This window comes from Misgurnus anguillicaudatus, chromosome 10, assembly GCF_027580225.2.
Source record: "Misgurnus anguillicaudatus chromosome 10, ASM2758022v2, whole genome shotgun sequence".
NCBI lineage: Eukaryota > Metazoa > Chordata > Actinopteri > Cypriniformes > Cobitidae > Misgurnus > Misgurnus anguillicaudatus.
This window is the reverse complement of record NC_073346.2, coordinates 1,940,091-1,955,258: the sequence shown is the minus strand read 5'-3', so window position 1 is coordinate 1,955,258 and position 15,168 is coordinate 1,940,091. Positions and strand designations below refer to the sequence as shown.

Genomic DNA, 15,168 nt, shown 5'->3' with positions numbered 1-15,168 from the left:
CAAACACTTTTAAAGGAATTATGACCAAAAGTTATATTTTGGTCTCATCTGACCACATGACTTTCTCCCATGACTCCTCTGGATCATCCAAATGGTCATTGGGAAACCTAAGACCGGCCTGGACATGTGCTGGTTTAAGCAGGGGAACCTTCGGTGCCATGCATGATTTCAAACCATGACGTCTTAGTGTATTATCAACAGTAAACTTAGAAACGGTGGCCCCAGCTCTTTTCAGGTCATTGACCAGCTCCTCCCGTGTAGTTCTGGCCTGATTTCTCACCTTTCTTAGGATCATTGAGACCCCACAAGGTGAGATCTTGCATGGAGCCCCAGTCCGAGGGAGATTGCCAATCATGTTTAGCTTCTTTCATTTTCTAATGATTGCTCCAACAATGGACCTTTTTTCACCAAGCTGCTTGGCAATTTCCCTGTAGCCCTTTCCAGCCTTGTGGAGGTGTACAATTTTGTCTCTAGTGTCTTTGGACAGCTCTTTGGTCTTGGCCATGTTAGAAGTTGGATTCTTACTGATTGTATGGGGTAGACAGGTGTCTTTATGCAGCTAACAACCTCAAACAGATGCATCTAATGTAGGATAATAAATAGAGCGGAGGTGGACATTTTAAAGGCAGACTAACAGGTCTTTGAGGGACCAAATACTTATTTGCAACTGTATCATACAAATAAAAAGTTAAAAAATCATACATTGTCATTTCTGGATTTTTTTTAGATTATGTCTCTCACAGTGAACATTCACCCACGATGACAATTTCAGACCCCTCCATGATTTCTAAGTGGGAGAACTTGCAAAATAGCAGGGTGTTCAAATACTTATTTTCCTCACTGTAACTTTTAAAAGGATCTCTTGACAGAAATGACAGAAATGTATAAAGACCTTTCATAATGAACTGTGTAGTTTTTATTACCTTAGAATGAGCTGTTTTTATCTACATACACGCGGGTCCACTTACATGGAAGTCGTCATTTCACGCCATGTTTCTACAGTACTAATCGGAAAAATTGTTCTACAGAGTGTGTTTTATTGTTATTATAGCTTCTCCAACACTGCTGCACATTTAGGGGTGGTTTCCTGGACAGGGTTTATCTTAAGCCAGGACTAGGCCTTAATTAGGAAATATAACTAGTTTTAACAAACATCCCTTTCTAAAAACAGCTCTTACATGTATTTTAGTCTAGGACTAGTCTGATCCCTGTCCGGGAAACCGCCCCTTAAAGTTTGGGAGTCTGTTTCTGTGAGCAGCACTGAACTAGTGGGGGGAAGCTGATGTTTGCCCCCGTCATAAAAGACTTTACACAGAAAAGTGGCGAGCACGCTGTGCTGTAACCCCTAACCCTTCTACATCATCGCTCTGTTTGCAGGTTGTGTGTGCAAGGCTCATTTGAGATGCAGACTCAGGATAAAGAAGCACAGTCACACAAAGACTTTCCCAACAGTTTACCGTTAGCAGGAAGTAATGGATGAGACACTATGGGAAACAGGCAGACTTAATCGCTGAAGTTAAGATGGACCCATAAACAATACAATAGATTATTTGTAGAAGGATTATTTTATAATTAATATTGATTATAATAATTGGAAAATTGTTGTATTACAGTATTCAGCTCTTTGGCATTGATACCACATTGCCAGCAGATAAGCATCGTTTACATTTCCTCTAAAAATGTAAAAATCTCATTGCTAATAATAATTTAGAGACAATAAGTCTAATCCTACACCATAAAGAACAGCAGTGGATGACTCAATTACTGTTGAATAGAGTTGGACGTGATGAGATAACACAGAAGAAGAGTCAAAACCTTTTTTATTGTGGATAGATAAGAACACCCACTGTAAGATCTTGGTCTTTTTCTTGCTATTCCCCTCCAATCTGAGTCTAATGTGCTTTCAGAAAGCTCTCTCATGTGTGTACAGGGCCCCAACACAAACCTGCACCCCGCTCTGCTCAACCACTCTTAACACAAAAGATCTCTGCTCGCTCTCATAGGCCAGGCCTCCAGGGCTTTGGGGTTTATGGCTTTAACTCCAGCATATTCTTTGAGCATATTTGATAGGGATGCTTACCAAGCACCATGGGGACAGTGTGCAACAGGCCTCAAATCTCTGGCTTTGATCTGCTTTTTCCTCTCATTACAGAGGTTTTCTTTCATCAAAACAGGCCTCTGCCCAACACTGAATAGCACTGAACAAAGAGATTTAGGAGATTCTGAATGTGTGGTGATGTTTTAACATCATTTAACCCTTTAATATATATACATTTTTAATTTAAAATTCCAAAGTTAGAAAAACTTCAGAAAAATCCAAGATAATTTACTCACCCCCATATAATTCAAGATGTTTATGTCTTTCTTTGTTTAGTGGAGAAGAAATTAAGAATTTTTTTGGAGAAAGAGGACCATTTCGACTTTGTTGTATGGGGAATGATACTAATTGATGTCATTATGTCAGATTATTGTTTAAATTAAAATGGTCCGCAAGTGTATGTTTCACATATGCAACACGTGACCTTATAACGTAACGCAATGGTGCTACGGCCATGCCCTTATGCCTCAGTTTGGATCGTTTAGAGCCCTTTTTAGCTGCATTGAAACTGTAAACTGTTGAGGTCCAATAAATTCCATTATATGGAGAAAATTCCTAGAATGTTTTCCTCTAAAAACTTATTTTTTTCTCGACTGAAGAAAGAAAGACAAACATCTTGGATGATATAGGGGTGAGTAAATTATAAGTTTTTTATGAAAGTGGAATATTCCTTTAAAGATCAATTTTTGTTTATCTCATATATTCACACTCACTTCAAATACTGTGTGTAAAGGACGTGGGCAATATTGCAAATCTTTACCAGTAAAGAGAGTGTATGTGTGAAAGCAGTTATAATCTGTTTACAGTATGATGTCATAAGACTTGAAATATCATACTTCATCCTCACGGGATTAATGCATGAAACTGGGTGGAGACACATTTAAAACAGGATGAATAATAGCACATCATTTCATATGTTATATGAAAAAGGTTGAACATATTCAGTGTTTTAAAAAAACTATTTTATAATTTGTAACAGAAGACAAAAAATAATAAATATGAAATGGAAGTCATATATAAAATAGGCACATTGAATACCTGGGAGGTATCCCTCATTTTAGGAAATAAACAGAAAATAAGCAGAAAGGGAAGTAATAATGTAGACTGATAAAAATAAGGGGCACATTACAGTATGCTGTATAAAAGGTCCCTTGGTTTATCCATGCCAGGGAGTGATAAACTGTAACAAGTATTATAAAAGAAACTTTCAACAAAAAGTTTCATTCAAATTGTTATGTTAATATATTTGTTTGTACAGAATTTCTTTTTGAAGCTGCAGTCTGTAGTTTTGACCTCTCTATCTCCCTCTCTGTTTAAACTATAAAATTGCAGTTATCTGCGGAGTACGATGTGTGTGTTGGGTTTGCCCCACTACTCTTTTGGATAAATCTGATTTATACATTGGAATAACAGTTAGAAGTACATCCTAAAACTCATATTTTTTCTTGCCACTGTATTACTTGTTCAGATGACAATTTTCAGATATATGAACCTTTTGGATATTCATGGTTTTTGAATAAATCTTTCATAAAATGTGATCAGATCTTCATATAAGTCAAGGGTATTTACAAACATTATGGGCCCTATTTTAACGATCTAAGCGCATTGTCTAAAGCGCACAGCGCAATGTCTAAATGGGCGTGTCCGAACCCACTTTTGCTAATTAAACGAGGGGAAAAATGGTTTGTGCGCCGAGCGCATGGTCAAAAAGGGTTGGTACAATTTTTTTTATGAGAAATGGGGGTATTTCGGGCGTAACGTGCAATAAGCCACTTTAAAAGCCTGTTGCGCTGGCGCTATGTCTAATCCCTATTTAGATGACAGACTTTGTAAACTGAAAAACTAAGCGGAGGAAGAAGACCCCCAGTTTAAGATTAATGTTAAATGATTGTGTTGTTTTCACTTGTATTGAAATTGTTATTTTTTTGGATTAAAACCTTTAAAACCCGTTTTCTTTTAGTCATGGAAGTAAAGAAGCAGGCTTAAAGTTGCTTTAAATGTATGGCTATCCAATATCATCAAAACATAATTTACAAGTATCTAAGAAAAGGTTTGTACTCTAAAAATACTTTATTTGTAACAAACAGGAGATAAAGAATTTACAAACGTCTCTCCGCACGTTTCAGCACTTGGACAGCATCACGAGATTTTTTAAGCATTAAAAATGTTTCTCATCTCACCATATCCGCAGGTACAGAGTCATCATATATAATAAATCTATGAGGTAGCATTTAAAAAACATTTAAAAACAGATGCATTTGTTTAAAGCAAAGCATTTATTTACTTACCAGGCTGCAGGTGAAGCAGCTCTTTGCGCCTTCTAACGTCTCATAATTAGTCCTCATTTATGTTCAAGAGACTCAATAATAATCTTTTACATTCAATCCTTTAATCTTTCATATTTAAAAGCGTTTTTGTAGTGCTGCGCATTCATGTATGTGTTAAGCAAACCCGCGTTGTCCTCCCGTTTAGGCACATATTACTAATGCGCTTTTTAAATAACAAAAAAATATATATATTGCGCCATTGAGTTTAGACTTTAGACCAGGTTTTTGTTGGTCAATGGCGTAGTCTATTTTAGTTGCCTCAAAATAGCAACTCGCCAACAATGCACCTGAACACACCTCGTTTTCAGACGAGAATGCCCATGGGCGCAAAAGGGGGGCGCAAATGCATTTGCTATTTAAACAATGCGGCGCTAAACATGAAAATTATAATTGCGCAGGGTGGAAAATAGCAAATGACACTTGCGTCGCGCATTGCGCTGCATTGAGCCGGGTGTAAGAAAGAGCCCAATGTGTCTAACAATAATTCAAAATAATTCTGATCTTTCATGTCTTTATTAAAGGGATAGTTCGGCCAAAAACGATATTAAACCCATGATTTACTCACCCCCAAGCTGTCCGAGTTGCATATGTCCATCGTTTTTCAGACAAACACATTTTCGGATATTTTAGAAAATATTTTAGATATTTCTGTTCATTAAATGTTATGTTACGGGGTCCAGCAATAGTCCACGACCTTCAAGTCCAAAAAAGTGCGTCCATCCTTCACAAATTAAATCCAAACGGCCCCAGGATGATAAACAAAGGTCTTCTGTGGGTAATCCGTGCGGTGTTTTTGTAGAAATATCCATATTTAAAATGTTATTAACTTTATAAACTAGCTTCCGGTAGCGCCGCCATCTTAGACTCAGGAGAGAGGATTAGCGTAGTGTACGCACTTTTCTTAGTGACGTATGACAAATTCGGAGGGCGGGGGCACCGAGCAGCAGCAGAGAAACTCTGTACGCTGCGTAAGCTCTCATCCTGAATGCGCATCACTCCAAAATGGCGGCGCTACCGGAAGCTAGTTTATAAAGTTAATAACATTTTAAATATGGATATTTCTACAAAAACACCGCACGGATTACCCACAGAAGACCTTTGTTTATCATCCTGGAGCCGTTTGGATTTAATTTGTGAAGGATGGACGCACTTTTTTGGACTTGAAGGTCGTGGACTATTGCTGGACCCCGTAACATAACATTTAATGAACAGAAATATCTAAAATATTTTCTAAAATATCCGAAAATGTGTTTGTCTGAAAAACGATGGACATATGCAACTCGGACAGCTTGGGGGTGAGTAAATCATGGGTTTAATATCGTTTTTGGCCGAACTATCCCTTTAAAAACACTCATTCAACATTCTGGTTGATCAACCTTGGCAGCAATAACCTCAACCAGGCGCTTCCTGTAGATGTGGATCAGATCTGCACATCTTGAGGAGGAAGTTTTGCCCATTCTTCCCTGCTGACCTGCTTTAGCTCTGTCATATTCATGTATCGCCCTCTTCAAGTCAATCCATAGCATCTTTATTGGGTTGAGGTCTGGGCTCTGATTTCTAAAAGGCGGATTTTGTTTTTCCCATTCTGTTGTTGTCTTGCTCCGGTGTTTTGGGTCGTTGTCCTGTTGCATCACTCACCTTCTACACAGTTTTAACTGACATACAGACATTTTCACATTATCCTGAAGAATTCAGATCATGATGTTTCCTCCACCATACCTTACAGTTGGGATGATGTTTTCATGATGATATGCCCTTTCTATGCCAGATGATATGCCCTTTCTTTTGTGGTTTCATCAGTCCACAAAACATTTAGCCAATAACACTGTGGAGTGTCAATGTGCTCTTTTGCAAACTTCAGGCATGCAGCAATCTTCTTTTCAGTAAGCAGTGGCTTCCTTCGTGTTGTCCTGCCGTGGATACCCTGCTAGTGTTTTATGTATTGTAGACTCATGAACAAAGATGTTTGCAAGTTCCAATGATGCCTTCAAATCTTTGGCTGTCATTCAGGGTTGTTTCTTTACCTCATTGATGAGTCTTTGTTGTCCTCCTGGTGTCATTTTGACACCAGGTCGCCCACGTCTTGGTACAGTAGCAACAGTCCCAAAGCGTCTCCATTTGTAGATTGTTTGTCTAAATTCTTTGAAATAACTTTGTATCCCTTTCCAGCTTCATATAAAGCAAAAATTCTCGATCATTGCTCCGCTGAAAGCTCTTTTTGGTGAGGCGTGGCTCACATAAGTGTGTTCTTCTTGTGCAGAGCAAACTCCAAAAGTTTGTGGGGTTTTTATCAGTCAAAGTAGCTTTAGTCCACACCTCCAAACGTATTATCTTAACCAGACTCCAGGTGTGCTAAAACCTGACTCTTAATAGGGTTCACATACTTTTTTCACATTGAGGTTGTTCTCAATAAAGACATCAAAGATCTGAATTTTCTTCTGTAATTATGTTTGTCAATCCCCTTGATTTAGATGAAGATCAGATCACATTTTATGACAAATGTATTCAGAAAACCATGAAATTCCAAAAGGTTCACATACTTTATCTTGCCACTATATATTTGTCAGGTTTGTTCTGACTAAATGACAGTGTAAATGTTTTAACAGATGTCTTAACTGTTCCGAGGAAATTGCTATCTCTGGTCCAGTATGTATTTCCTTTAGATGTTTAAAAGCCTTGCTTATATTAACTATTGTTTAGCACAAGCTCTGTCACATTCTCTATTTAACTGGAGGCTCTACGCACTTTTATTGTTTTAACAACAGATGATTCCCCAGATGTACACTGTAAGAACATTATAAATTGACATGACGTTCCCTAGATGATCATTGCTTAAACCCTTACAGCTCAAATGCAGACAGGTAGAATTTTAAATCTAAGACACTGTTAATGGACATGACGTTATCAAAAAAGATGAATGACCTAATCTAACTTTCTTCCGTGAAAACAGACACGGCCACTTATTTGGGATAAGGTACAGTAAGGAGATTTTTCCTACTTACCTAATAACTGAAAAAAAACTGAAGCAAACATTTTCTTAGACATTTGAATGGTACAGTATGTGAAGAACTCACATCAGGATCGAGTGGAGGAAGTCTCATCTCCATGGCCTTCAGCCAGTGTCGTAAAGCTCTGATCTGCCCTCTGAATTCACTTTGCCACTGACTCCACTCCTCTGCCTCCATTCTGAAGAGGGAAAAAGAGAACAACTTTTATTAGAGCAATGAGCTCTTTAACACGTGTTTGTGCATGGTCAGTGTGCATGAATGCCATGTTCATGCATTTATGGCCGTGTATAGTGTGGACGGAAATCTTTTCTAAAACAGGATCAGGATTGTTTTCCATATGTCTTAGACACTGGTTAGCTCATGAAAGATTTTCTAAACTAAAGACAAAAAGTTTCAAAACAGTTTAACGATGTTACATAAAAAATGCAGTTACAAAAATGTATATAACGTCACTTCATGCATAGCTTAATTATAATGCAAGTCAATATTTTGATCACAATATTTTAGTTTGGATGGTTTCATAGAATTTTCAGTATGAGTTAAAAAATGTTTACAGTTTACCTGTAAAAGAAAACCTGCATAAAAATAATGCACACCTGAATATATAATATATCACTTATAAATTATACTGTATACAAAATTAAAGGGAGTTACTAATATTGATGTGGTATGAAATCAGTGAATGTGCTTGAAAAAATGTGATCAAAATATTGATTTCCATAACAATTATACTCGCAGTGTATAAGAACAGTGGAGATGTAGCCTATATTTTAACTTTACAGCAGCTATTTACCTGTCTATCACTTCACAATTTCATGTTCACAGCATTTCTGTCTCAATGTCAAATTTGTTATTGGGACCTGGTTGAGTTATTAGTTATTTAGCTATTATAGTTATTGACAATTTCAGTAAGATTTTGTTAAAACCTTTTTCCTTGGTGCCCAAGGTACTCAAATTTTGCCAAACTGGTGCAACCTGAAAAGTGATTTAAACAAAATCTGAGATTAAGAAACAAAATTTTGTGACCCAAGCAATTTACACGTGTTTTATATTTGAAGATATGTTCTTGTATGACCAAAATAGCTGCCCATAAGCATTTACAAATACGGCCACAGAGTGAAGTTAAAGCACCTGCAATGAATGCAACATTCCATATATACTGTACACAAGTATAGACGGTTTCATCAATAACATCATAAACAAACAGCTTTGGTGGAACAAACATAATTTCCGGTAAACTCTGCAAAGAATCAATAACAACAACGTTCTTTTAGAGTAGTTTATTTCTGATAACAAGCATAAATAAAGCTGCAAGCGGCGATGTAAGGCCACCACCACCCAATAGCCTTAGAAAATGCAGTTAACGGTAGGGATATGCATTTAGGTGGGTAATTATAGGAGGAATATGGTAGGTATATTGATGGTATTCTTATATGATACAACTTTGACACATAATGCCTTCAGTACAGGGGCCTCATTTATAATGCGTGCATATGCACAGATTTGATCGTAAAGTGTGCGTACGCAAGAATCCACAGCAAAGTCCATATAACTTCAGGAATTACGAGACGTAGTGGCGCAGTTAAGAGTGGACAATTTACAGTTGCGACAAGAACAGGCCCTGGTAAGTTTACCAGCAATTAGTGATAATTCTTCCAGTATACCTGGGCCCTCGCAAGTTCCACCTCAACCTGTGGATGCCGGTGTTGGACTGGCCGAGCGACTTGTTTTTATTCCTAGGGATCGAAAATGTCCGAAATTTAATGGCAGGTCCGGTATTGGAATTAATGAGTGGGTTGAGGAAGTGCAGGATTGCATGCGGGCTCGACATCTCTCAGTGGCAGATCAAGCTTTTTTTGTGTTTGGTCACTTAGAGGGGGAGGCACGGGAAGAGATTAGGTATCGACCGGCTCAGTAGCGAGAAGATCCAAATAAGGTCTTCACCGCCTTGCAGGAATTGTATGGCTGTTCTCAGTCATACATTGCGTTGCAGGAGGCTTTCTTTTCCCGAAGGCAACAAGAGGGGGAGACTTTGTTAGAATTTTCTCTGGCCCTCATGAAACAGCAGTCACCGAGCGTAATACCTAATTGCGAAGTACTTTTGCGAGATCAATTTGTCGAATATGTGCTTGATGCCACCCTTCGTCGTGAATTAAAACAATTGGTGCGTCGTTAACCCAATATTACTTTATTGGACGTTCGTAGTGAGGCCATTAGGTGGGAGCGTGAAGGTGTGCCGGGGGGGCAAGAAGTCATAGCTATTCGGTCCCACTAGCGCAAGGTTTTCAGTATGGAGTGCAGGGTGGGGCGTCTTCACCAGGTATTCAGCAGTCGGAGATGGCTGAGCTTAGGGAGATGTTAAAATCACAGCAAGAGCAGTTAACTCAGCTTGCTAAGAATGTTGCATTGTTATGCGAACCATCGCGTAATGCTCGTCCTGTTCGAAATGATTCTATTGTGTGTAGGCGATGTCAGAAACGCAGCCATTTTGCCAGTGAGTGTGATGGAGAGTGCGTTCCTTCTCGTTCTCTTCTACCTGACCGAGCAGACACCAGGGTATCAGAACATAGGCAGTCACGTTCACATTCTATGTCAGAAAACTAGTTTCCACTGAGTTGTTGAGTCGCAGCTCACGTGGGGACAATATAGGCTCTGATATGTTGCAAAAGGATGGGCATGTGTTAAATTTGATGTCATCCTGTCCACATTTGGTAGTTGTTATGGGTGGTGTATCTGTACCGTCCTTGGTTGACACTGGCTCGATGGTGTCTACCATCACAGAAAGTTGTTTTCGTGAAAATTTTGAGCCATGGGACTAAGAGCGTCTTAAGACCTGTCAGTGGTTGCAGCTCAGGGCGGCCAATGGGTTGTCTATTCCTTATATAGGTTATATAGAGTTGGATGTAGAACTCTGTGATAAACTAATTCCAAGGTGTGGTGTATTGGTTGTCCGGGAGCCGCCTGGTGGCATCTGTGCCCAGGCCCCTGGTGTGTTGGGTATGAATGTTCTGGGCCGGTGCTACCAGGAGCTCTTTGGGGAGTACGGGACTTCCCTTTTCGAGACTCCCTCAGTGTCTGGTGCTTCAACGGTGGTGTTTCAGGCTTTGCAGCACTGCCATCAGGTAAGCTTGCAACCTCTTCCCGAGATGAGGGGTAATGTGAAGGTGCGTGGTCCTCAAGCAGGTCGTATACCTGGCGGGATGATTAAGTTGGTAGCCGCCACTTGTTCTGAAAAGATTTCTAGTGGTGTAGCACTTTTTGAGCCTTTGGATTCAGGACTTCCAGTGGGTTTATTGGCTTCTCCTGCACTTGTACGCGTGACCAGAGGTATAGTTTATATCCCAATTGTCAATGTAGGGACATTGATGTCATTGATGTCCTTCTATTTCCTCACCGAATGCTTGGCACACTAACTAGTGTGCAGGTTATTAGTCAGCCCCCAGGAGTCACAGAGATTGGGTCTTTATCTGGGACCATGTGTTCTATTGGCACTCAGGCAGGCGTTTCAACCATGCAAGAACTGATAAATGCTGTGAATTTGCCATTGTTATCAGAGGAAGACCATAATAAAGTCCGAGCCCTCCTCTTGAAGTACGAGGCAGTCTTTTCCACTGGTGAAGGGGATTTGGGTTGTACTGATGTTATTTCACACAATATTCCCCTTCTTGATGAGACCCCCGTTTGACAGCGGTATCGGCGCATACCTCCTTCCGATTATGAATTGGTGCGGGCGCACATTAACCAGCTACTGGATGCGCAGGTAATTCGTGAGAGCTGCAGCCCTTATGCTTCTCCAATAGTCCTGGTTAAAAAGAAGGATGGTAGTCTACATATGTGCGTGGACTACCGGCAGTTAAATGCTAAAACCAGGAAGGACGCATTTCCATTACCTCGTATAGAGGAGTCACTGGACATGTTAACTGGTGCCCGCTGGTTCTCCACTATGGATTTGGCCAGCGGGTACAATCAGGTTTCAGTTGATGAGGTGGATAAGCATAAGACTGCTTTTTGCACGCCCTTCTGACTATTTGAATGAATAGGATGCCGTTTGGGTTGTGCAATGCCCCCACTACGTTCCAGCGGTTAATGGAGCGCTTGTTTGGTGATCAGCAGTGTCATTCACTGCTTTTGTATTTGGATGATATTATTGTGTTCTCTTCTTCTGTAGAACAGCATCTAGAGCGGTTGGAGGTTGTGCTGGGACGGTTGGAACATGAGGGACTTAAGGTAAAGCTGGAAAAGTGTGCATTTTTACAACCAAAGGTAAGTTATCTGGGTCATGTGATCTCCTCAGAGGGGGTGGCAACTGACCCTGGCAAAATTGAGGCTGTGGCCCAGTGGCATCAGCCATCTAATGCCACAGAGTTGCGCTCATTTCTAGGCTTCGCGAGCTACTATCGCCGTTTTGTGGAGGGGTTTGCTAAAATCGCAACCCCTCTGCATAAGCTGGTAGCGGAGTTCTCTGTTGGTAAGGGGAAACTTAGGAAACATTCTGGCAAGGTGTTTGTTGATGTTTGGGGTGCACCGTGTGAGAAGAGTTTTGAGGAGTTAAAGGCACGACTCACCTCGGCCCCTGTACTCGCATATGCTGATTTCCCGAAGCCGTTTATTTTGGAGGTGGACGCTAGCCATGGGGGATTGGGGCAGTCCTCTCTCAAGAGCAAGCAGGTGCGCCCTATCGCGTATGCTAGTCGTAGCCTGAGGCCCACTGAGCGAAATATGACAAACTACAGCTCCATGAAGTTGGAGTTTGTAGCACTCAAGTGGGCCATGGCAGAGAAATTTAGAGAGTACTTATTGGGCAGTCGGTGCATGGTGTATACAGATAACAATCCTCTTAGTCACCTGTCCACTGCGAAATTGGGGGCTACTGAACAGCGGTGGGCAGCTCAGCTCGCTGCCTTTGATTTCGAGATACACTATCGATCAGCTAGAAGTAATCGGAATGCAGACGCCCTGTCCCGCCAGCATCCTCCTGATGGGGGGACTAATACTGGGGACTGCTATACCAACATCTTTGCAGCAGGCCCTGGAGATTGAACCTTCAGTGGAGGTACTTCAGTCTATGGTCACTACCGTGCCTGGTTATTCTGTGGTAGACCTAGGTTTATTGCTGGCTGCTGACCCAGTAATTTCTGAGGTTTTGCCATTTTGGAGGCGGAAAGCCCTGGAAAAGAGGACCGCCAGCAGATGTCTCAGTTGGCTTTGACTTTGCTCTGTCAATGGGAACGCTTCGTGGAGAAGGACGGAGTACTCTATCGGCGGGTTTACTCTCCAAATGGTGGAGAGGAAGTCTTGCAGTTATTACTCCCTACTGCCTTGCAGCTGGAGGTGTTTACCTTGTTACATCAGCAACATGGTCATCAGGGGATAGAGAGGACTGCAGAATTGATTTGAAGGTGGTGCTTCTGGCCAGGCCTTGACTCAGATGTTGCTCATTGGTGTCAGGAATGTGACCGGTGTCAGTCTGCCAAGGACACTCAGCCTTTAGCCCAGAGTTATATGGGTCATCTGTTGGCTTCACGGCCAAATTAAATTTTTGCCATCGATTTTACAGTGTTGGAGCCATCAAGTTCAGGTGTTGAAAATGTCCTTGTCATGACTGATGTGTTTAGTAAATATACCCAGGCTGTTCCTACCCGGGACCAATGGGCTGAGACTGTGGCACACGTCTTGGTTACAGAATGGTTTTACAAGTTTGGTATCCCAGGTGGTTTGCACTCAGACCAGGGCCGTAATTTTGAATCTTCGTTGATTCGCCAGCTGTGCGACACGTATGGGGTGAAGAAGTCTCGCACCATGCCATATCATCCAGCTGGAAATGGCCAGTGCGAACGCTTTAATCGGACGCTACACAATTTATTACGTACCCTGCCATCCTCTAGGAAAAGAGACTGGGTTGCGTGTTTTCCCCACGTTCTGTTCTGCTACAATACCACCCCGCACCAAGCCACGGGTGAGTCGCCACATTTTTTTATATTTGGGCAGGAACCACGGTTACCAGTGGCTTTCTTGCTTGGTAGGGTGCAGGAACCAATGGTAGGCAGTGTGCACGATTTGGTGCAGGAACATCAAACCAGGTTACAGGTGGCATTTGAGGGTGCTCAAGAACGGTTGCAGACTGCCGCGAATAAACGTAAGATGAAGTATGATCAGTGTGTTCGCGATGCACAGCTTCAGGAAGGGCAGTTGGTATATCTGCATCATTGTGGCCATAAAGGCCGACATAAGATCCAGGACATTTGGAGTCCGGTAGTGTATCAGGTAGTGCGAGCACCGACGGGGGGTGGCGCGGTGTATTCTATCACACCAGTGGAAGATCTGAGTAAGGTGACCACTGTACATCGATCATTGCCCAAGGGTAGAGTGCAGAAAGATCCTCCTGGCCGAATACCCGTGGAGGAGACTGCAGAATCTCGGGAAGTGTCGTGGTGTGAAGAGGATGAGATGGATTTGCGAGATCAGAATGGGCATAGGGAGATTGAGGATTTGGTTTTACCACAGCAAACTCTTCCCCCGTTGGTGCGTGAGTCTTCGGACTCCGTTGTATCAGAGGCGGATGCATCTGAGGTACGCCCTTTAGTTATGTCTGTTCCTTCACCTGTACAATCTGTAGTTGTACCACGACGAATTGGTCAGGTAACAGCAGGTCACCATTCCAACCTTCATCATCTTCCTCGTATGGTAGGAGCCTCTACATCCCCTCAAGTGGTGTCTAATGCTGTAACAGCCATTTTTAGACCTTGGGATTGAGGGGTTTTTTTTGTTCGCCGGGTCGGCGGCACAAAAATGGGGGATAGATTGTGGTGAGACGCAGTTGTGTGTGTAATGCCGAGGTTCACGCCCATTATTGATGAGCCCGTGAGTGAACGTGTATATAAAGGCGTTGCTAAGGACACGGGATGCTGCGTCATTTCTCAGCTGACTGAGGGTTCCGCTTTCCGGTGTGTCGCTGCTTTGTGGTAGAGGTATGTGTTTGGCGTTTGCGTCTGGTTGATGTAGTTTTGTTTTTAACTGTATTGTTTGTTCTGGAAGGCTGTCTGTCTGTTCGGTGCTCTCCTGGGTCGCATAGTGCTACTGTTTCCCGTTTTATGGGGTGGTATCTCAGCGTGTCTTTGTTTATGCATAACGCTGAGTGCGCGAGTGACTGTGCGAGTGACTGCTGTCCTACTGCTGGGTAAATAAATTATATTGATTTACTAACGCAAAATATCGAGACGTTCTCTAATTAGGTTTATTTGGGGAAATAGTGTTAGGCTGTGAGCTGCCGGATGGGAGATGTAGTTCCTGCATTCTGGTAGGAAAACCCACTTGTTCCTATAATCGGTTTACAGGTATGTTTATTTATTGTATGTGTTTGCTTTGGCTTTAGATGTAAACTAGGCAACTAATGCTCTTTCCAGTGCTGCTTCTTGCTGAGCTCTGTCGCTGCATGGCTTGATGCTTCAACGCTGCTGTTTTGCTTCGCTTGTTTTTTGTTTTATTTTCCTTTTGTTTTGTTTGTGCCAGCTGGTGGTCGGGGGGTGCTACTACATCTTATCTGTTACTAGCATTCGCTTGGCTACCTGCTATTTGCTTTGCTTTCTGGGACTGTGGCTTTAATAACAGCCTTGTTGTGCTATTAGTGCTGAATTTTGTTTCTGTAGCACACTCCAGCGTTCCTTCTTTTTGAGTCTAGGGGCTTATCGCCTGATTTGGGTTGGAATTGCTTCTCCCAAAGCTAAGTGTGTCCATT

General features: G+C 41.8%; 1 protein-coding gene across 2 annotated transcripts in view; it reads right to left on the bottom strand.

Annotated features, from left to right (window-relative positions):
- The window catches only part of macf1b (microtubule actin crosslinking factor 1b), a 59,570-nt gene that overhangs the window by 42,722 nt on the left and 1,680 nt on the right, over positions 1–15,168 (bottom strand). The window contains exon 3 of one of the 2 annotated variants that reach the window (XM_055211830.2): positions 7,500–7,611. In XM_055211830.2, the coding sequence (XP_055067805.2) occupies positions 7,500–7,611 (112 nt within the window). Of the gene's footprint in view, positions 1–7,499; positions 7,613–15,168 lie in introns of those variants that run through there. The other variant, XM_055211829.2, reaches the window with a different exon arrangement.